Here is a 21,840-nt window from a genome sequence, read left to right as displayed (position 1 = left end):
TTGCTAGGCAGATTATGACTGAGCCAAAGCACATCAGGTGAGGTCTGTTCACTAATATTTAATTATAGTCAGACATGCAAATGAATATTTGATCATACCTGGAGGTCACCGTGCTTTTTTCATTTCATGTGTCTGATTGAATCTCTTAAGTGTGTTCATCATCTGCTTATAATAAGCAATGTCAGCAGTTGTTCACGGTAAAAAGCAAACCTAAGGCTATGTGACTGGCCAGACTCCAGGGTAATTTATAGGTTTTTATTAAACAAGTAAGATCAGACTAATTCCCCAACAATAAAAATGTTCTACTGTAACAAGTGATGAAGTTATTCCCCTCTGTGTCAATGAAGCTAATCTTCTTACAGCCAATGTGCTCCATTGTCTATGTGTATTTCCACAGACTGGAACAATTATTGGGGCTTTTGATTCTCTCTGTTATGCAGCACATTACAAGCAGTAGTCTGACCACCCTGAGCTATTTCAACTCACGCTGATTAGTAGGTGTGCTGCTCTCGGCGGCCCAGTTCTGACCTACACTGCTCAATGACTGGCACTAATTGTAGGCTGCCCTACAACAGATCAGAGACGAGTGCTGGTGGGCCTCGGTGCCTCCACCAGCCCTGCGGTTTAAAGGGCCTCCCGATGCAGCAGACACTTCAGACGGCCCAGGATGTGATGATGATGTGTCGGCTCACATTTTTTTATAGTTTGCCAAAGCGCACAGCCAGTGGCTGCATTTGCCGCAACAGATGCCCCAAAGGTTAGAGGAACGTTCTGCCATTTATACAAGTCAAAGTCAATTTACCACTCGCAGGGAGTTCTACACAGCCCGTGTTTAATGTCTTCTGGGGCTCTGGAGGAGCTTTGTCAGGTCTTAGCAAATGACTCAAGTGACATCATGTGAGTTATCGCGGATTTGGATTGAAGACTACAAATGTTTTGCCATGCTCTCGGCATGTTACCACGCTAACATTAGCAATTAGCCCAGAGCACAGATGTGCCAAAGTACAGCCTCACAGAGCCGCTAACATACCGTAGCTTTAGGCTCTTCTGTTAACAGGAAAGCTGATCTACAAACAGCATTATGGGTAATGTCAGGCCCAGGAGCTTGACCCAATATATATCTTAGCCTCTGCTACATCAATTCTGATTTTGATTTATTGTTTTAATCTGTCCCTTTAAAGTCTTTATGGAAGTTCAGAAGTTTATGGAATTCCTTTTCAACATAATTGCTCAGATATTGAAAAAATAAAACAAATCACGTGATGATGACAGGATTTGAGTGCTACTGTGTAGATCAGCGACATTATCAGCAGTGTTGGGATTCATGTAGACGCTTTGTAATCTGGAGACCTGAATGTCACCAAAGATTCACGGTGAAGTGCAACACAGATACATCTATACAGATTGTTCCACTAGTCATGAAGTGAGGAAAACTACGAGAGCCACAGGCCGGGGCTCACTATGTCCAGTGTCTGAAGAGCCATCACCCTTTAGCCAGTTTCCCTCTATTTGCTCCCCATGCCACCTCTGTTTCCCCAGTGACCGCACAGTCTGCAGGAGAATCTATTTTCTGGAGCCATAAAGTGGTGCTAAGCTTTTAACAACATCTCACATTGGCATCTTCTGCTGTTCTTTTTCCAAATGTGCAACCTTTCTCTCCAGATTTATACAAACCATTCGAGAGGCGACAGAAAGGCTGTCCTTCATTGTCACTTTTTTTTTTTTGGCCCTGTGGTGAATTATAGATGTTTAAATCTCATTTCCAGCTGTTTGAACTGGATCGATCAACACATTTGCTATGTGGTGTTTATTTCTGGGAGCTTGTGATCTGAATTTTGTCCATCAGCTGACTGATCTTTATGTGGCCGGTCAATATGTTCACAGTGGGGAACAATAAGTGGGCCCTTCAGCTATTTAAACACACTGATGGGCACCACCGTGCCCATTCCCGGTGGTGAAATGGGGATTTATGGATGCTGCTATTCTTGTTCCAGCTCTTTCTGGGACAAATCAATAGACACTTTTTGCTCTTTTATTTTTTTATTTTTGGGAATTGCTGTCAGAATGTATTCTCATCAATCGAGTTGATATTTTATCCGTTGTACTTTTAACAGATGAGTTAAATGGAGGTCCAGATTGGATCCAAAAACCTGTTTCCCACTTTTGGTTGTTTTCAAGAACTAATAGCAAGCTTGTTCTTCCCCATATTTGAATGTCCTGCTGTGAAGTGAAAAGGCAATGCTTTTGTGTCCATGCCACATGATGATGTCAATCATTTTGAAAACAAACACAAGCTTTCAGTCTCAACATAACAACGGAAATGTTTCCCACGGGAAAGTTCCCTCTTCTTTTGATACTGTCTGTTGATCTCGTGTGAAATACGACCACATGATTATTTCTCTGATTGTGAGTCTCTGATGCTGTGACTCCGTCTCAGCTGCACATCTGTCTCTGTCTCTCTCTCTCTCTCTCTCTCTCTCTCTCTCTCTCTCTCTCTCTCTCTCTCTCTCTCTCTCTCTCTCTCTCTCTCTCTCTCTCTCTCTCTCTCTCTGCCTGTTTATTGCAGTTCATCTCTATGGATTAGGATTAGCGCTTTGGCTGCGTCTTTGCTTTGTCATCAATAGGACGTCCAACATGTCCCCAGTATCAAACTGCTGTGTTGTTTTTCTCATGAACAACCTGGCTGTTGTTTGGAGGAAGGAAAAGTGTTTCGTGATGATTGATGATTGTCCAGAAGGGGGCTGGAAAGTCAGGAGTCCTTATGTATCCTTGAGTTCTGTTTGTAGTCGGGGTGTTCGGTGTGGTGGTGTGGGAAAGAAAAAGGCATTGTGTAAAAAGAGGATTAAAGGTGATTCCAACCGTAATCTTTTTCTTTGTGATGATTTGCAGTAATCTGACATCTATAAAACCATGACTTGTGGGAATTACGGTGAAATAAAATTCTTGAAAAACACAGAATTAGCGAGTTCGGAGACAGTCCAAAACAAAATCGGCTTCTCTCTGATCCACGGCTCCACGCAGCTCACAAGCACAGCTGTTGGGCTCAGCAATCTTATGTAATGTCATTAGAATGTATTTATTACAGCTCTATTGCACAGTTGAAACCATTTTAAGCTGCAGCTCGTTGTGTGTGTGTGTGACAGGGAGGACACACTGTAGAGCAGCTCATGTGTGATACTTTGTAAATGGTCACTTATGAGTTACTGCAGAGTGGAAACCAAAAAATCATTAACAACATGGTCTCTTCACTGTGACTTCTGATGCACCGCCTCTAGTGTCACTGTGTTATTGAACATTATTTCCACTCGTAGACTGACAGAATAAGTGAGCTAATCGAGGACTGACTGCATAATAAAGCCTCACACGTCAGCCAATTCCAGTTTACGACAGATATTTCTGTATCAGCGTATGTGTTGGTCGATAAATAATAAGACATTGCGCCAGTTATTATTTTTGACTGTTGTTCAATCTCTCGTAGCTACCACCGAGGATACCGAGGTCATGTCCTCTAATATTCCTTTGAATATGGGGGATTTAATAATAGAGTTTACATTGTAAAATTACAAACATATTACACATGTTAGGTTTTTGTAGGGTTGATTCTTATGTGTTTTAGACAAAACCTTCAAATTTCACTTCATTTTGTAGGCAAAAAAAGCAACCTTAATAAATTAAAATGTTTTAATATTCTCCACTAGAAATGCATACCTTGGAGCAAGAGGAACACATTTACAGAAAACACCAACTCAAAGTTACTACAAGGAACTTATAACTGGTTATGAAACCGTCTCAATTTAATATTTATATGACCTACATAAGTAAGCACGACCATCTTCTGTATAGTTATTCATTGGGTCTGATTCCCCACGGAATCAGACGAGACGATTCACAGCACGCAGGTTTACCAGAAAGTCCTTCAGCTCAGGCCAGCCCACCGTGGACAGAACCCAGATCCGGGCTTCGCTGCAGCCCTCAACCTGGAGAGACCTGCGCCCGGCACCAGCTGTTTTGCTGGGCCCGCTTAAGGGAAGAGAGGCACGGGAGAACCAGAACCAGGACTGAGTGGAGCACACTGTCAGACCCTGCTACAGTAAAATGAGAAGTTTTCTAAAAGGAATCTGGTGATCAGAAACACTACCGCTTTTACCCCCAAAATCAACACAAAATGAAAGTTCCTCGTAGTAGCTTTAACAGTTAAAGTAATAAATAAAATGTGCCTTTTATATTTTTAAAGGCTCTAAAAATATAACAGAGTTTAGTTGAAGGTCACTATATATGGTATAATTTGTTTTAGTTCAGTTCATATGTTTGAGTCTTATTTTTCATCCATCAACTTTAATATATTTTGTGGTATTTGTGTTATTTACAGTTGTTGTTCCACATCAGCACCCTGCGAGTAGATCTCTTAAACGTGTTTGAGGTTTTAAAAGAGCAGTCTGCACTTCGGGTTATTTGTTCAGCTCTTGTTGAAAAGGTCACAAACTCTTTAACTATCAGGACAAACAAAGAACCTGAAAACAGGTTACAACAGAGACGAGCATTGGAACAAAAGAACTGGTTCTTACGTAAAAACAGACTTGCATTTTGAGTCACAATGGTTCATTGGACATTTTGTTTCCCTTTATGTCTGAAAGTTTGTAGTCTTTAATTGTAAAAGGCATCAAAGTGAGCAGGAATGTAAATATGATAGCCGTGACCAGTAGCTGGACGAGTGTGTCAGGAGAGGGAGAGGGAGTTTGTGAAAAGATGACCTTGTGCAGAAAGCCTGTTTCCGCTCTGAAGCAGATGAATTGCTGAATTTTCCGGGCAGACCTGCCTGGACACTTCCTCAGTCGCGGCCCTTGTGATCGCCAGAACATCGGCGCTCACTGAGGCTCTATTGTGACGTCCACTTTCTCACACTTGGCACTGCCAAAACGAGACCTGTGCGTTTAAAAAATGTTCCCACAAAAGACACAAATGGCTCCGTGTTCAAGACTTAGGAACAGGTTTGTAAATCCTCCTCTTAACTTATTATTGTTTAGTAGTGTTTTTCCAAGCTCGGACTGTTGTTGTTTTTTCCCTGGAAGAAGATAGTTTGTGTGTCCGAGGCCGCTGCCTGAGAGAGGATGTGTTATTCATCCAGTGCCGGGGCTGATGTATAATCTCTCTGGAACACAGAGTGGCCTTTCACATGGACTTCCCCTGTGCTCTGAAGCTGTTTGTCCTGCAGTAGTCCCTTCCTCATGCAGTCAATAGAGCCCTCTGCCTCTCTGCTGGGCCCAGTGTGTTTGTTTGAGTCCTCTGTCATGGCCTCTGTGGGTGTCACCCTGTCAGTTCGCCTGTCTTTTCAGGCCTCTCCAGGGTGACTGGGCTTTATCCTCCCCCGGTTTCCGGAATCCTCTCCATCCTGTTTTCAAGCCGAGGGGAACAAGTTTTTTTTAGCCTCTTCTTAACATACCTTACTCCACGTTGCCAGACATGGCTGTCTTATTTCTTATTACTGCTGTTTGGAGATGGCTATTCTGCATCTGCCACATCCTTGCCGACGATGATAATGATGATCGGTGCTGGTGACTCAAGGGTGGCTGACAGTAATTACAAGTTACAAAGCCTGTTGATCTCCAAGGGTGTCCTAAAAAGTCTGAAATCACAGGGATGACGAGCACAACATGTATTTCTGTCTTGTCTCTGGCACATACTCCCTGTCAGCTCGGTGCAAAACGTGTGTTTCTAGTCCCAGAATGAAAATCTTTTCTGCCCATCTTTCTTATTTTTTTCGGAAGAGCTGTGCTCCTTTCTGAGCTTCGACGCCTCTTTGACTTGTAGACCCACAAAGTGAATATTATACCAGGTTACGGCAGTGCCTTGCAGATTCTCTCTGATCCTGAAGGAGACACGCTGCACAACAAGGCTGACATGAGCAGAGCACGTGCGTTGCCCCGGCAGTTTCCCAGGCTTATCCAGTCGCCTGGCACGAGCCCTCGGTGGCTGGCACAGGCTGTGTGGTAGATCTGTGTTGGTCACAGGTTTATGAAGGTTAAAAGAGGATTAGATGTAAAGACAAATGGCGGTAAAATAAAAGCACGCTGCTTGGTGTTTATTGTCAACTGACGATACTGGTTAGACACGTCCTTTTTCAATCTCTCTTTATTTTGACGCTTTATAGACAGGGGGCTGGACAAAATAACAGCAACAACAATTTAATGCGATTCAGTCATGGACGGATTAACAAAATGAACTGTTGCCTACTTGTTCCTTTTGCTCTTGGTGGCTTGCACATGTACATGATGTCAACTGAAATTATGAAGCTATTAACACTAAATGTCAGTATATTTCAATCAGTTCCTAAATAGCTTTAATAGCCACCATCTACTCTAATCTCTATTGGCATGGTATTGGAATACCAACTGAAAATGATGTTTCAGTTTGCTGCATTTCCCACGATGTTTGTCCGTGTTTACTACACGGCTTAACAGTTTAATGACACCCCATGTGACCATTGTCCTTTGTTTCTCACAGAGGCTCCCTACAATGAGACCCCTCCGTCGTATGGCTATGACCTGGAGCACTCAGAGGAGCACCAGCCTCGCCACGACCCTCTATCCTTCACCGGATCCCCGTCCTCCTCGCCACGACTCCGCTCCAAGAGCCGGAGCAGTCGAGACACCCAGTCCTCCGGCTCCCTGGAGTCCACGCTGTCGGTAATGTTACTGGGTCAACTCCCACCAATTTGTCACAGCTCGCAGTGCTGCTCCTCCATCTCTCTGTTCTGCTGCAGCTGCTGCTGCACTGTCCTTCACTGTCCTCTCTCCACGCACCATTCACACTTGGAGCACCCATCATTCCTCCTCAAAACAAAAGCAGATATTTAGTTTCAGCCAACAAGTTAATTTCAGGTCTTTTATTTCTTAATGTAATTATTATTACTAGATATTTGTCCCCTCTGTCGTCTGTCTTAATGCTAAGTGTTTCACTGAGTTACGGCATTTCCTATAAACCTCATTCTTCTTGTTGAAAAGAGGATATTGTTTCCACTTATTCTGGTGTTGCTGCATATACAGATACCGCATTCTATATTTGTGTTGGCTTACACCTTCATGTTTTGTGCTGTTAAACAAACCACTAGATCTCCTGCAAAATCTGACAGAAGGTCCGTAGTGTAACCATGTTGTTCTGATTGTTTAGTAATTACACAAATCTTTGAAAATCATTACTAATAAGTAATGCCAGTTCTACTGTTTGTTGTTGCCTAAATGAATCCCTTTTCAAGAGGCTGACACGTGACATTTCCTGAGTTGAAATGCTCTTCCTGATTAAGTCAATCATGCGCAAAGCAGAGCAAATACAGGGTGACTTTAGTGATTTAGTATTACACTTCCTCAAATGACGACATAATTAGGGTTATTTTCTCGGACTTTGGATATCTCCTCCACAGCCATTAAGGACATTTTACAACTTTTTTTTGTACTGCTCTGTATAACGAGTTGACTGAACTTCATGTTTAAAATCAGTGAAGGACACATCATAAAACGACAGAAGAATTGCCCTTCAGCCAGGCATTAAGTCGGCTGAGGCATCCAGAGGCCGACAGTGAACTCCACAGTTGACAGTACAGCTCCCAGATGTGAGTGCTTTTCATTATGAAACAGGGCATTGCTGATAAACACCATACATGCTCAGCAAACATACTGTGGGCGAACAGATGTTTAAAAGTGATGCAGCTCCCTTCCCCCTCTGCTCTGTTCCTGTCCTATCTGTGGTATTCTTATCCTCTGTTGTGTACTCTTGGTGATCTTCAAAGCCTAAATCATGAGGGGGGGGCTTAGACAGCATGCAGTGTTTTAAAAAAACGAGCTAATATAATGGCTTACTGACATGATAGCCAGGATGACTGATGGCTTTGACCTGTTTGGAGTAACAACTCCCGGACTAGAAACACATTTGTCTTCCTTAAGATGCTAGGAGTCTCTGGTGCAGGCCTGTTGGAATGTAAAACTCCTACAGAGTTTAATCAAATCTGGTCCGTCCGTAATCCCACAACAACAAGATCTGCTGCCAGGGGTTTGCAGAGGTGTGTGGGTGGCTTATTAAAGATCAAACCCATTAACGTTATCATATCTTCATCGTGACTCTTTTTTTTGTTGGGGAGTGTCTTCTCTTCATATTTGAAAATAGTTTTCTCTTTCCACCATGCTTGTATATCAGGTGGAGTTGGATCAGGAGAAGGGGCTGGAGATGAGAAAGTGGGTTCTCTCAGGAATCCTGGCCAGTGAGGAGACTTATCTCAGCCACCTGGAGGCCCTGCTGATAGTATGTGAAGCTTATAGCGCGCACACACACACACACACACAATAATTTCCTGAGATGGTATATTATTGAAATTAGCTTGCAGCATAGAAGAAAAGTGGTGATATAGCTAGCATCTTTAATTGTGTTTTTCTTTAAATGCTTGAGTGTTGTATGTATTTCTTTTTTAAATAATTATAACTTTTGAAAGAAGAAATAATGCTCCATCCTCTTACAAATAAAAGTTTCATTCGTAAGTGATAAAACAAACATTTTGCTCAGTTTAATACACTAAGGCTTTGCAGCTGAAGCCTTGGTCTGGTAAGACGTAGCTTATGTTAGCTAACGTTAGCTAATGTTTGCAAACCATTGCTAGATATTTCTGTTTAACGGACATTACTGAGTCAGTTATTAAAACTATCTAACTTTAGACAGAACAAATAACACATTCTTCGTCTAATGAATTTCTAATACTATTATAATTGTGTCTTGTAATTTATCCAGCCCATGAAGCCTCTGAGGGCTGCAGCCACAACATCCCAACCAATGCTGACCATCCAGCAGATAGAGACCATCTTCTTCAAAGTGACGGAGCTTCATGAGATCCACAAGGACTTCTATGATGCTCTGCTGCCCCGAGTCCAGGAGTGGGGCCACCAGCAGTGTGTGGGCGACCTCTTCCAGAAACTGGTATGGAGATGATATATTGGTTAGCTTCAGTAGGACAACCAAGGGAACAAATATACTTGAATAAGTGTGTCAACACAAGCGTACCAAGTAATCATTGACGGTGGAAATCCATTTATATTGTATAATCAACAATTCCTCTGAAAAATGACAAATATCATTTAAGATGTATTATGGTTGAAGGAAAACATGTCATGACAACGTTTCAGAGCCAAAGCAACAAGAACCTGTTTTTCCACTTCTTTTGACCTAACTTGAACGCAGCAGTGAATTGTTAGCAAATAGAGTAAACAAGGAAGTCTGAGAGCAGTGGTAAACAAAGTATCTGATGGGCTGATATGAGTGAAATGTTGCGATAGTTGTTTGATTGCAGTATGAGTGCGTAGTTACCACACAAAGTTAACTACAGTACGGCAATCACTTCAGCTGATGTACACCCTGCTTCGGATCAAATAACATGGAACCTCACAGCATCAAATTGTATGTTGGATTTTGATCAAACAGACCACCATTTGTCTAGTCAGTAACTTTCAGAAAGTAATTATAGCACGCTTTAAATGTCAGGCCTTGATCATTAATGATAGTTAAAAGAGGGGAGACTTTCAGGGGGGAAAGGTGGGAGTCTTTGGCTGTTAGTAATGCTCTGTGGATCTTGCAGTGCACATGTGAGTAGACTGACTGGAGTCATCCCCCGGCCAGATAAAAGCCTCGCTTCACCACATTATAGGCAGTAAAGGAAAGAAAAAACGTTCTATAGGAGGTCGCTGAATAAGAGCTTCTTCAGTGTTTGCTGTTGGATAAAAAAAAGCACAGCATACAGTGACACTGTTAAGTACCCAGTGGCAGTCACATGCTTAAATCTACCTTCTCTGTCCAGGATGAATCTAATCTCTGCTCTTTTGTGCCCTGTAGGCGAGCCAGCTCGGCGTGTACAGGGCCTTTGTGGATAACTACAAAGTTGCTGTGGAGACGGCGGACAAATGCTGCCAGGCGAACGCTCAGTTTGCAGAGATATCTGAGGTATGTAATCACGCTACGCGCAGCAGGCACGTATTTGATGTTGCACAGCTGCCCTGAGACAAGTGATGACAGGGCAGTTTTCAGCCGTCCTCACTGTGTAAAAGCCACGCAGCTCTTAACAGTGGCGCTGATTGTTTTAATTGCGCTGTGGGGCAGTGATTTAATGAGGGTATTTCTTCTCACCGTTCCCTCTGGTGTTATCTTCCTGCCAGAATCTCAAGGTCAAAAGCACAAAGGACTGCAAAGACCAGGCGGCTAAAAATTCCCTGGAAAGTGAGTACTGATTGAAATGAATGGCCAGCCGCCACATTAATCAATATTGCTGTAAGTAGTTGAGCTGTGACTGGGCCTGTTGAGCTGACTCTGCCTCCTCCACAGCTCTTCTCTACAAACCTGTGGACAGAGTGACGCGCAGCACACTCGTTCTGCATGTAAGTCCATCTGCCAAACGCAAATCTGGAGCAACACCTTGTCTGCCTGAAGAGAGTTTGGGGGATTGAATTTGTCATGATTTGTTTTTTTCTATTCTAGGACCTCCTGAAGCACACGCCCTCCAGCCACCCGGACTATCCGCTGCTACAGGACGCCCTGCGCATCTCTCAGAACTTCCTGTCCAGTATAAATGAAGAGATCACTCCACGTCGACAGTCCATGACAGTTAAGAAGGGAGAGGTCAGTATGGAGAGCTGAGTCCCTTCATCGTCTCAGGGTTATGCTAATGATTCTGACTGCAGACAGATAAATAAATCCTCTTTTCAAATAAATGTGCTCAAGCCCGCTGAATCCCAAATACAGATAAAATGTGTTTTTGGTAGATGAATCATAAAGGGTCATCCCATCAATTATTTATGATTGACTGTTGCCCAGGTTGTCCTAGTTAATATGCACTAAGGGCTTGAGTAGAGAATGACAAATTAAGAGGTACAGCTTGTTCCCTTAGTGGAGCACTTGTTCCCTTTGCCAAGGACAAAGTCAGTGGTTTGAATGTTGTGGTGGCACAGCCTGGCAACACAAAATAGACTCCCTGGGCCGCTCCTGCTTTTACTTCACTAACTCACACAGGCGCAATATTATTTTGTAGCACATCATTTAGGATAATCTAGCTTGCTTTCTAACCTTTTTCACTAATATTCAACATGCAAAGTTATTGAAAACTCTAAACTAAACAAGACTAGGAGTCCACGGTCATGCTCGTGAGTCTGTACTTAGGTGCTTTGAGCTAAATGCTGACGTCTCTATGCTAACATGCTGATGTTTAGCAGTTATAATGCATACCATGGTCACCATCTTAGCTTAGTGTGTTAGCATGCTAACATTTGCTGAATGGAACTAAACATAAAGTACAACTGAGGCTGATGAAAATTGAATGGCAATCCATCCAATAGCTGTTGAGGTATTTCAATCTTGACCAAAGTGGTGGACCAACTGACAGAAATGAGCTACATGTGATGAGATTATATGTTAATAAAGTTATTGATTGACAGAACACTTGATTATATTCATCCGAGTTTTACATTTTGTCCCAAAGTGAATATTGTACAGTATTTTAGGACACTTTCACTTGATTTTACTCACTGAAACAGCAGTATTGTGGAATTTAGGATCATATCTTGCCCCCGCAATTTCTGTCATGTCTTGTCTGAACCGGATTGTGAGTCAGGTTGTTGCTGACTCATCTCGGCGTGTCTGCTTTAGTTGCGAAGGAAGTCAACGATAGAGGAAGCTCATGACAAAGCCCTGCAAACACTGGAGGCAAGGGGTCTCCGTGTCGCAAACCAGGAAAACCGATTCCTCCCATCCTTCCCTGCCGCAGTGTTAACTCTGCTTCCCCGAAATGACCTGCAGCACTCCTTATCAACCTAAATGTCTAACCAGCCTTCTGCACTGGGTGTGTACCGATTAGGCGTGCTTCCTGACCCCCCCCCTCACACACCATGCATCTCAGGGCTCTGATTCAGATGACCTGAATAAGAACTTCCTCTGTTTTTTTCTGGGAACTGGCCCGGCCCACCTGTGTGGGATATTAAATCAAAGAAAGTTCTTGGGAAAATTCTTCTGTGTATAGTCGAGGAGGTCTGAAGTCCCACAAGGAGATTGACAGATAACAAGCCAGCACATGACAGTTCAGTCACCAGCTGGAAATACGAGTTATTGGGACTAACTTTGCACCCATTGCAAATGTTTAGCACCGTAATTTCCCTGACCATTTAAACTCATGAGTTTATTTAGTTCCACTTCTTGTACATGCCTCGCTGCACAACATGTCATTATGGTGCACAATAAAAACAGAAGCAGATTCCAGTGCCAGGAGGGCATGAGCACTGTGCAGTTACAGCTCTTGTTTTTCCATTGGATTATTGACTATTTGCGGTTGTGTCTGTGCCACAACATAATAAGCGGATGTCCTCTTCTCTTTGAAACCAGGACAGTGCTTGACATGTTCGAGGGGCTGTTTCGTCCTGTGTCCCAAAAACCGAATAGGAAAGCCATGCTGCAGTGGTTTCCTTGTTTTTGTTGAACTGTGGTTGGTGTGGGATGGTGAAGTCTCACATGGGCAGTGTCATTGTAAACCGCAGCCTCAGCCTTTTGACCTCTAAGGCTGAGGCTGCTGCAGGAAGAGCTCATGTCGTCACATGTTTCTAGCGTGGGCTGGATGGATCGCTGAGGATGCTGCTGCTGGTTGAAGAAACATGCTGCACACACTTTGTGCCTTGTTTTGGACACGTTGCAAATGATTTATTGTTTTCCGTTATTGTGTTTACTGCCGCCATGAGGTTTGGTAGCATTCATCCGACAGCACATTAATGTGTACAGTAATTATAAGCACGTACAACCATCAGCAAAAAATCATTGTTTGTGAACCCCAAATTAAAGCAGTTTGAACTGAGCATCGATATAAACCTCAAATGAGATACTGTACTGTCAGCAGTTCTTAGTATTGCAGCTTTTGTTGCAGTAGAATAGTTGTTGAAAGCACCCTAATTCTCACTCAGTTTCATTATTTAAAAATACTGAATAGTTTAGATTATTGGGGGTGTATTTGAGACAAATGAGAGTCGTATACTATGAGTGTAATGATGTCATTTCTCTTTTCCTGTTGGTAGAACCGTCAGTTGCTGAGGGATCGCTTCATGGTGGAGCTGATGGAAGGTTCCAGGAAACTCCGTCACGTCTTCCTCTTCACCGACCTGCTGCTCTGCACCAAGCTGAAGAAACAGGCTGCAGGGTGAGTCTGGGTCGGCGTCTAGCCCGAGGTTCGGTGACCTGGAAGATCCACTGGTTCAAAATCCCTGTTGGGGAATGAGAGTCACTCCTGCCCAGACAGACATTAAACTTGTTAAAACTAAATTCTGCTTTGCTGGACATAGAACAGTTTCATTGTGACCATCCGGCGGTTGCAGTTGGAGATGAACGTTGTAATTTCGTCAACAGTTTTCAAGCTTGTGGCTATTTGTACTGTTGGTTTCACGCTGCTTAAAAACACGTTCTGGTGAAAGAGCAGGGCAACATGACAATTACTGGGTGAAAATAAAATAAATTGACGTCGTTATACACACATTTTGTGCTCCAACAGAAAAGGGCAACAGTACGACTGTAAGTGGTACGTCCCACTGGCTGACCTGACTTTCCAGACCATTGAGGACTGTGAGTCCACCCCCATCCCGCTGGTCCAGGATGAGGAGATCGACGCCTTGAAGATCAGAATCTCCCAGATCAAGAACGAGATCCAAAGAGAGAAGGTGAGGATACACAGATATTAAATACACCTACAGAAACTCAAGCCTCAGAATACAAGGAAATATGTAGTTTATGATCCATTGGTTTATATGACGTGAAGTAACTGCACTGTAGAAACACCACAACAATGACGGCTTTGTAGACACAACTAAAATACAATGAGGAAGTTATAGAATAGAACAAATGTCTAGACAGCATGTCCTGCCTCACAGTAAACCTGGTGCTGTTAATCTGTAGAGAACCACCAAAGGACCCAAGGTGATCGAGCGACTGAGGAAGAAGCTATCAGAACAGGAGTCTCTGCTGCTTCTCATGTCGCCCAACATGGCGTTCAGAGTGGCCAACCGAAATGGCAAGGTGAGTCAGGAGTCCTAAAGAAGGTTCCCTATATAAAAGATTCATGCTAAATATCATTGTGAATATCTTGTACTGTCAATAAACAACTTCTTAACATGGTTTCTGCTGCCCTCTGCTGTTAACAAGCATGCCATTACAGCAATGAGAGTGCAATAAAATACAAAATATCACGCCTTTTATTTCTTTCAGGGTTTCACGTTCCTCATCTCTTCCGACTATGAACGGGCCGAGTGGAGGGAGATCGTTCGCGAGCAGCAGAAGAAGTGTGAGTTAAGCCGGCACTTTCTACAAGAGACATCAGAGTATTGTCAGAACGGTTGTTATGAATGAATTCACCTTGACTGTGTTCCTGCAGGCTTTAAAAGCTTCTCTCTGACCTCTCTGGAGCTGCAGATGCTCACTAACTCGTGTGTGAAACTGCAGACTGTTCACACGATTCCAATGACCATGAATAAGGAAGGTAAGGTTCGCAATGCATTGTACTTTTTAGGGTTTAATATACATTTTAATATACCTACAGTTTTTGTAATTTTTTTCTCAACGCCACCCGCCGTAGATGATGAATCTTCTGGTTTGTACGGCTTCCTGAATGTCATCGTCCACTCTGCGTCCGGGCTGAAACACAGCTTAAGTAAGTTGGTTATTCTCCTGTTTTTGACAGCGAGCCATCTCACTGATAATTCTAGAGGTTGCATGCGGTGTCTCATCATCCTCTGTGTCATCTGTTGTACCTCCCCCCCCCCCCCCCCCCCCTCTCTCTCTGTCAGCTGGGTGGACAGCTGCATTGGAACAAGTGGGATTAGTCAGGAACACTGTGTACAAGCAGCCTCAAATATGTCTCAAATCACTGCCTGCTCAAACTTTTTAAAAGGTAGTCGGGTAATAATCAGTGGCATGTTTCAATAAGAGGGGGTTACACACCTCTTTGCCGTTTCTTCAGGTACTGAGACAGTAACTGTAATGACACCAGACAGAGAGTAGATTGATGTGAGTCTTTAGTCTTCAGTTTCATTTTGATTCAAACGCTCAAACTGCTTCTGCTTGCGCCCACTAGACCTTTACTGCTCTCTGGAGGTGGATTCCTTCGGCTACTTTGTCAACAAAGCCAAAACACGCGTGTACAGAGACTCTACAGAGCCCAACTGGAACGAGGTGAGAGTGCATATCAGAGCGGAGAAAGCTAATAATGAGTGAGATCCACCTTCAGTATCCACTGCTGTGTGTCTTTAAGGCCGTGTTTCCCTGATACATAAATGTTTGAAAATCAAACATCTCAGTTTTGGATGCTCAGAAAAACTGTTCAGTGGATGGAATAAAAGCACATTGTTGTGCACTGGGCTGAAACCTAGAGTAACATGTTTTTGCTCTGTGTCTGTGCAAGGAGTTTGAGATTGAACTGGAGGGCTCTCAAACTCTGAGGCTGCTCTGCTATGAGAAGTGCTGCAACAAAAGCAAGCAGAGCAAAGAGGATGGAGAGACCGCAGACAAGATCACGGCCAAAGGACAAATAAAGGTACGGACAAATGTGCTTGTGTTTTGGGGAAATACCTGAGAGGACCAGATGGGTATAAGTTACCACACTTGTCTTAGAAGTGACCACTTCTAGATTTTTAAGGTCCAAACCAATATCAATAACTGAGAGTTAAAAAATACTATAAAGATATTCATTTTTAACATCAGAGCATAAACAAACATTTTAATGAGTATCTTTTAAAGTTAGTTATGAAAGAAATATTATCAAGAAACTGTATGTACTGAGTGGGACATTTTACACAATAAAGTTGTCAACTTGTGCACTACCTCAGACATACCATGTGTTTGGCTGTAGCTTTATATTTGATCATAAAAAAGTGTATTTCCCAAAATGCCAAACTATTTATTTTATTGCCAGTCACAGAAAGGTAAGGTACATTAACTGATCTAAAAATCGATATTTACGGACTCGGTATGAACCCAAATCTATACAGTTCCACTCACATATATAGGAAAAACAATCATTGCCTATGTGGAGTGAACTTGCTCACTCTATCGATTCTAGTACCTCCACAGTGGCATCTTATTTGCACTGCTGACAACAGCAGCTTTTTTTCGGGGGGGCTAATCCTGCCCTGGGAGGCCCTTTGCTGATGAAATATAAGTGAGCCAGTAAGTCACTTCAGCTTGACCCCTGTTCGGGTGTTGTGACAGAGGGCGGATTAGTCTTGGTTTGACCAAATGTAGCCGTCGGCACGGCTCCAGACTATGACAGAGAGAGAGCGACAGAGCGCTCTTTGATCAGCCAGTGAAGGGATTTCCCTGCTGGACAGGTTGGTCAAAACTCCGTCGAGTCTCAGCCAGATACTTGACATGTTATTCAGGAGCCAACAGCCTGGAGAAAGGACAACCTGTCAGCCATTTAAATCACTTTCATGACCCGTGGTGTCATGTTGGCCTTTCTTCTTGCTTTGTTGGTGTCTACAGCAATGGTATGGAGACGAAACTTGACAATATGACACAACAAATTAGTATAACAATTAAATTATTTGAATTTTGAGGGTGTATAACCTCATATGCACACACACACACATATATAAAAAAAGGGAAAAAGAAAAAAGACAATAAGAAATATTTAGAAAATGAAAATAATATATATATTTATATTTATATATACATATAATACAAAAACATTTGATACACAAAATATATATATATATACTTATATAGCCTTTTAACAAATAATACTGATTAACCTGTATGACCATTTTTTGCATTTCATATCCATGAGAATTACATTGTGTTAGCTGAGGCAGGACATTAAGACCGTTACTGGCCAGAGAGGAACCTGTTTAGGCTACCTGGGCTGCTACATTATCAGCCTGCACTGCTTACATCGGCAGGCGTGAGCATGTTGGTAATGAGGGTAGGAGGGGATTCTCAGGAGTTAATCCCCCAAATCCATCAGGAGAGTACAACAACACACAGGCAAGCGTGGACGGCAGGCTGCGTGGCTTTGTTCCTCTCTGGCTCCCAGTGGAACGAAAGGATTTGGAGTTTAACAATACCAAGACGTGAAGATGACGGAAAGTTTCGTGAAGATTCAGCTGGTCTGCATCGAAGAAGATCATCAGAGTTCTTCAAGGCAATGTGATCAGGTGCTGGTTGTTCAGGGAACACGGACCTGCTGCTCTTGTTAGTGACGCGGTTTAGAAAATAGTGCTGTCTGTGGACCAGCGCTGGTTTCTTTGTTTGTTTGCCGTTAGTCAGTGACCGTAACATTTTAGAGTTTTAGAGTTGCTCATGCCAGAAAGAATGAGTGACAGTAATCCTAAAGAGGAGGAGAGTGTGGATCAGGTCAGCAGCGGTCTAGAGGAAGAGGGGGACGCGGCTCAAAGGAAATCCCCGGGTACGGGGGCCCGTCTGTGGGACCGAGTCCGCAGCAGTCTGATCAGACCAAAGGTAAAGAAATGGAAAGTGAGCTGTGGACAAACCTACATGGGATGTTGTCGTAAACGAAGCCTCAGGAACCTACATTCATGGACAAACTTGTTTTTGCGTTCTCTCATTTTCTGGTGATATGTAATATTATTTCATTATTATTTAAGTTGCACACTGTTGTCACTGTGTTCAATTCATCACTTTTCTAGCCTGTGATTCTTTTTTTTAATTCTTTTTTGTAAAGAATTATTACGTAAGAAAATAGATTTTCACTGAACAAAGGATTAACTGAATGAGATTTGATGGTTTCTTGGTTGAAAGAACATCTGCCATCTTGGACAGGCACAGTGCTTAGCAGCAGGACATGATGTTATTGCATTACTCATGCCTGATCACTGTAAATACATGCGATCAGATTGGTATTAGTCAGATGACTAAAATAGATCCCTGACACCACCTGGCCATACGGAGTTTATGTTCATGTGGGGCTGAGTGAAGTCGTTGAGCAGGTATCATATCACCTGGCACAGTATTTCCTGTTTTTTTTTATTTCTGAAGAGAATCTGAATCTGAATAATTAAATGTGAAGTAAAACTTTTCTTTTTTCTTTTTCTTTTTCTTTTTTTCAGCTGGATCCTCAGACGTTGCAAAATAAAGACTGGCAGAGGGCAGTCATCACCATGAATGGGGTAAGTGTTTTTTAGCAACCCAGTAAAAAGAGGAAAGTTGAGTGAAAGCTAAACTGTGACATTTAGCATCTGATTCTCCATTTTGGCACCACTTCCTTCACAACTTGCTGTCATAGTTGTCCGAAATTTCTGGTTTCAGGTCGAGGTGAAGCTTTCGATGAAGTTCACCAGCAGAGAGTTCAGTTTAAAGCGAATGCCTTCACGGAAACAGTCCGGCGTCTTTGGAGTGAAGATCAACGTAGTAACTAAGTGAGTTGGTCTTTTGAGAAGCACCAGTACTCACTATACTCTGACATGGTACTTATTCCAGCCATGGTCTCTTGTGTTTACAACATTCACATGATGTGTCTGTTAAAAACGTGTTTCTGTGTGACTACGTCCTCACCAGGCGAGAACGCTCCAAGGTTCCCCTCATTGTGAGACAGTGTGTGGAGGAGATTGAGCGACGAGGGATGGACGAGGTGGGAATCTACAGAGTGTCTGGAGTCGCAACTGACATCCAGGCACTGAAGGCTGCCTTCGACTCGAGTGAGCTCAGTTTGATTTCTTGTCAAGCTCTGCAGGACTGACTCATACTCTCGTTTAGAAGTGTTTTTCAAAGATCACTGTGCAGCTTGTATTCTTTGGCATTTAGTGACTGTTGTGTCATCTGCCCCCGCAGACAACAGAGACGTGTCTGTCATGATGAGTGAGATGGACGTGAACGCCATCGCTGGAACACTGAAGCTGTATTTCCGCGAGCTTCCGGAGCCTCTTTTCACTGATGACTTGTACCCCAACTTTGCTGGAGGCATCGGTCAGTCCCCACTTCTTTATTTTGGCACAACATTTTTTTTGGCGATCAAGGGAGGCATCAATGCAGTTGCGAGTTGTGAATACCAGCACATTTATTTTGTGTGCTTTTCGCCTTGCAGCTCTCTCTGACTGTGTGGCCAAGGAGAGCTGCATGCTCAACCTGCTGCTGTCTCTACCGGAGCCCAATCTGGTGACCTTCCTCTTCGTGCTCGACCACCTTAAAAGGTAAAAGACCTCACAAATATTACACTATTTGAGCTATCAGGTATCAGTGTATGTATGTTACCCCCACCTTTTTGTCAGACTTTTACATTGTGATGAGAGGAGAAACAAGTATGTTATAGTTGATATAGTGTTCAGCAGTGATGAAATACAGTAAATACGTACTGTTGGGTTTGGATCTTATTATTATTATTATTATTAATAATTGTACGAAGACCCTGAGAGGCAAGTTTTTCCAGCATACTTTTTCTAAATTACTTCTTTAAATTTTCATCTGTGAAAACAGGTTAAAAATAAAAAGGTTTGGCATTTTAAGTGAAGTGCAACACTATCTCATGTTCTCATCTGTTTATACGATGGGAAAAAAATTATGAACTTTGAAAATGTATTTGGGCAAACCGTCTTTCACGTGTTCCTAAGTCATAAACACAGAAGAAAAAACAACAAAGATCAGACATAGATAATAAATCACCAGAATTTGTCTCACTTCCTTCTCAGGGCTTCCATATACATGCATTAAAGCAAGTCTGTGTAACTTTTAAAAGATTGAATAAAACATTCTTCCTGTTAGAACGCTAGCTAACGTTGGCAAACTTTAGATACATTACTGAGTCAGTTCACAAGTTTTTTTCCTTTGCTCTTACAGGGTGACTGAAAATGAGAGCATCAACAAGATGTCTCTGCACAATCTGGCCACAGTCTTCGGCCCCACTTTGCTGCGGCCCTCTGAAAAGGACAGCAAAATCTCAAACAGCTCGCAGCCCATCTCCATGAACGACTGCTGGTCCCTCGAGGTCATGTCTCAGGTAAAACCCGCGTCGGGATATTGATAAGTGAGACGGGGACATTTGGACCGCGGGTCTGATCACCTTTTCTGTGTCCGCAGGTGCAAGTCCTTCTCTACTTCCTTCAGCTGGAGAGCATCCCTACCCCTGACAGCAAACGTCAAAGCCTTCTCTTCTCCACTGAAGTATAAACAGGAACATTATGTCTGTAAATGTTCGGTTCAGAGGCAGAATGTCTGCCGCTCAATGAGCTGGATGCTGCTGAGCAGCCACGGCTGGCTGGTTTACCCTGAGGATGCTTATTTTAGCCACCAGGTGGAACCATCGACACATTGCGAATTAGAAACGGCCACCATGACCAAAGCCATGTCTTTTGGAGATGTGCGTTCTGTTTCCCTACAAGCTTGCCTGCTGTGTCAGTAAAGACAACCCTACATGATGTATGTACAATATATACATCATTCCTTTTTTAATTTAATTTAAATTTCAAGAGGCGTTATTTACTGTACTTAGATTTGTTTTCCACTGGTCTGTTCTGTCACTGTGCACATTAGCTCCATCTTCACAGAGGGAGATTTCTGCTGTAGTTAGATATTGTAAGATGTATTTCTGTGGACGGACGATGGCTGAATGAATGGTCGGATGAATGGGCAGATATTTTTCATGTCTATACAGTCTATGTTTGACCTGGTTGAAAGCTCACCTGTGCCAATGTTTCCCTGCTGATGGCCAATAGACCATTTCAGTTACCCAAATGTTTACACACACACACACACACACACACACACACTCTTCATTTTGTAAAGAATTAAAAAGTTTGAGACTGAAAACTGTAGTTAACACACAGCAACATGCAGGCATGTTGACCAAAGCATTTAAAGCATGGTGGGATCTGTGCTGTACTATTTGTATAGCGCCCGTATTCAGTTCACAGGTTATTCCTGTGGTGCCCAAACCAACTTTTATGTAGATATGAGTGATTTTTTTTTTTTGGGAAGTGGTACAGATAAGTAAACGGCAAATTATTCCAGGAAAAGGAGATGCCTGATCTATGGAATGTATTCTGTGCTGTGTATCATTTTAATTTCACAGTTGTCTTTTGTCCATATTTCCTATGTTTTGTGTCCACGTTGTTGTTGTTTTTTTCTGATCTGATTTATTCTGTTGATGTATTATGTGTTGCTTCCTGCATTCCTTGTCTGTAGTCTACCTATATAGGACAAAACCACACTGCTGTAGAAATGAGAGCACCCGGAGATTATCTCAAATACCAAAGTAGGACCCTTGAAGCACAGTGATTCACTCATCTCCACGTCTCCTGGCTTATTAATAGGTTTGTCATCCACATACCTGTATTACTTACTGAAAATACACCGTGTTCTTGCATTCATATTTTTTTTTCCAAATCCCTACAAGTATTCAAACACTTGTTAGCACAAACTATAACCCTAAAGGCTTGTGATTTAAGTAAAATAAGCAATAAACTGTTAGCGATTCGTAGGATGAGACTGGTGAGTCTTGTGTGTATGATTTATGTAAATAAAAACTTGGCAACATTATTCTTGCAATGTCTACTTTCATAGCATGAGATAAAAACATACTCTTAAAGTTGTACCTCTTTTATGAATATATTTATGGTATAGTCTAGTGTGAATTCTACCTGAGATGTCATGCAAGTCGTTCAGTGTGGGACTATAGAGGACAGTGATGAGCCTGTAAATTAAAAACACATTTACTGTGTCTGGGCTTTGGTGGTCCAGGATCCCCAGGTATGTGCCGTGTCTTATTAATCTAGACATTTCCAATAATATAATGGTAAATTAAAGGTAAGTATACTTTCAACCTGTTATCATTAGGCAACCACC

The 21,840-nt window shown here is 42.6% G+C and overlaps 1 protein-coding gene across 1 annotated transcript in view; it reads left to right on the top strand.

The window, feature by feature from the left end:
• The window catches only part of LOC142964212 (breakpoint cluster region protein), a 28,668-nt gene extending 7,134 nt beyond the window's left edge, over positions 1-21,534 (top strand). Inside the window, exons 2-23 of the mRNA XM_076104430.1 lie at positions 6,502-6,683; positions 8,188-8,292; positions 8,773-8,958; positions 9,868-9,975; positions 10,188-10,248; positions 10,354-10,406; positions 10,507-10,647; positions 13,080-13,201; positions 13,550-13,715; positions 13,951-14,070; positions 14,260-14,335; positions 14,426-14,530; positions 14,627-14,701; positions 15,125-15,222; positions 15,452-15,583; positions 18,114-18,173; positions 18,313-18,422; positions 18,562-18,701; positions 18,835-18,969; positions 19,088-19,193; positions 19,837-19,996; positions 20,077-21,534. Of these exons, the coding sequence (XP_075960545.1) occupies positions 6,502-6,683; positions 8,188-8,292; positions 8,773-8,958; positions 9,868-9,975; positions 10,188-10,248; positions 10,354-10,406; positions 10,507-10,647; positions 13,080-13,201; positions 13,550-13,715; positions 13,951-14,070; positions 14,260-14,335; positions 14,426-14,530; positions 14,627-14,701; positions 15,125-15,222; positions 15,452-15,583; positions 18,114-18,173; positions 18,313-18,422; positions 18,562-18,701; positions 18,835-18,969; positions 19,088-19,193; positions 19,837-19,996; positions 20,077-20,166 (2,531 nt within the window). The 3' untranslated portion in view covers positions 20,167-21,534. The remainder of the gene's footprint in view (positions 1-6,501; positions 6,684-8,187; positions 8,293-8,772; positions 8,959-9,867; positions 9,976-10,187; positions 10,249-10,353; positions 10,407-10,506; positions 10,648-13,079; positions 13,202-13,549; positions 13,716-13,950; positions 14,071-14,259; positions 14,336-14,425; positions 14,531-14,626; positions 14,702-15,124; positions 15,223-15,451; positions 15,584-18,113; positions 18,174-18,312; positions 18,423-18,561; positions 18,702-18,834; positions 18,970-19,087; positions 19,194-19,836; positions 19,997-20,076) is intronic.
• The last annotated feature ends 306 nt before the right edge of the window (positions 21,535-21,840 follow it).

This window comes from Anarhichas minor, unplaced genomic scaffold (assembly GCF_050575085.1).
Source record: "Anarhichas minor isolate MPS153535 unplaced genomic scaffold, ASM5057508v1 ptg000030l, whole genome shotgun sequence".
Lineage (NCBI taxonomy): Eukaryota > Metazoa > Chordata > Actinopteri > Perciformes > Anarhichadidae > Anarhichas > Anarhichas minor.
This window is presented reverse-complemented; position numbering and strand designations above follow the sequence as displayed.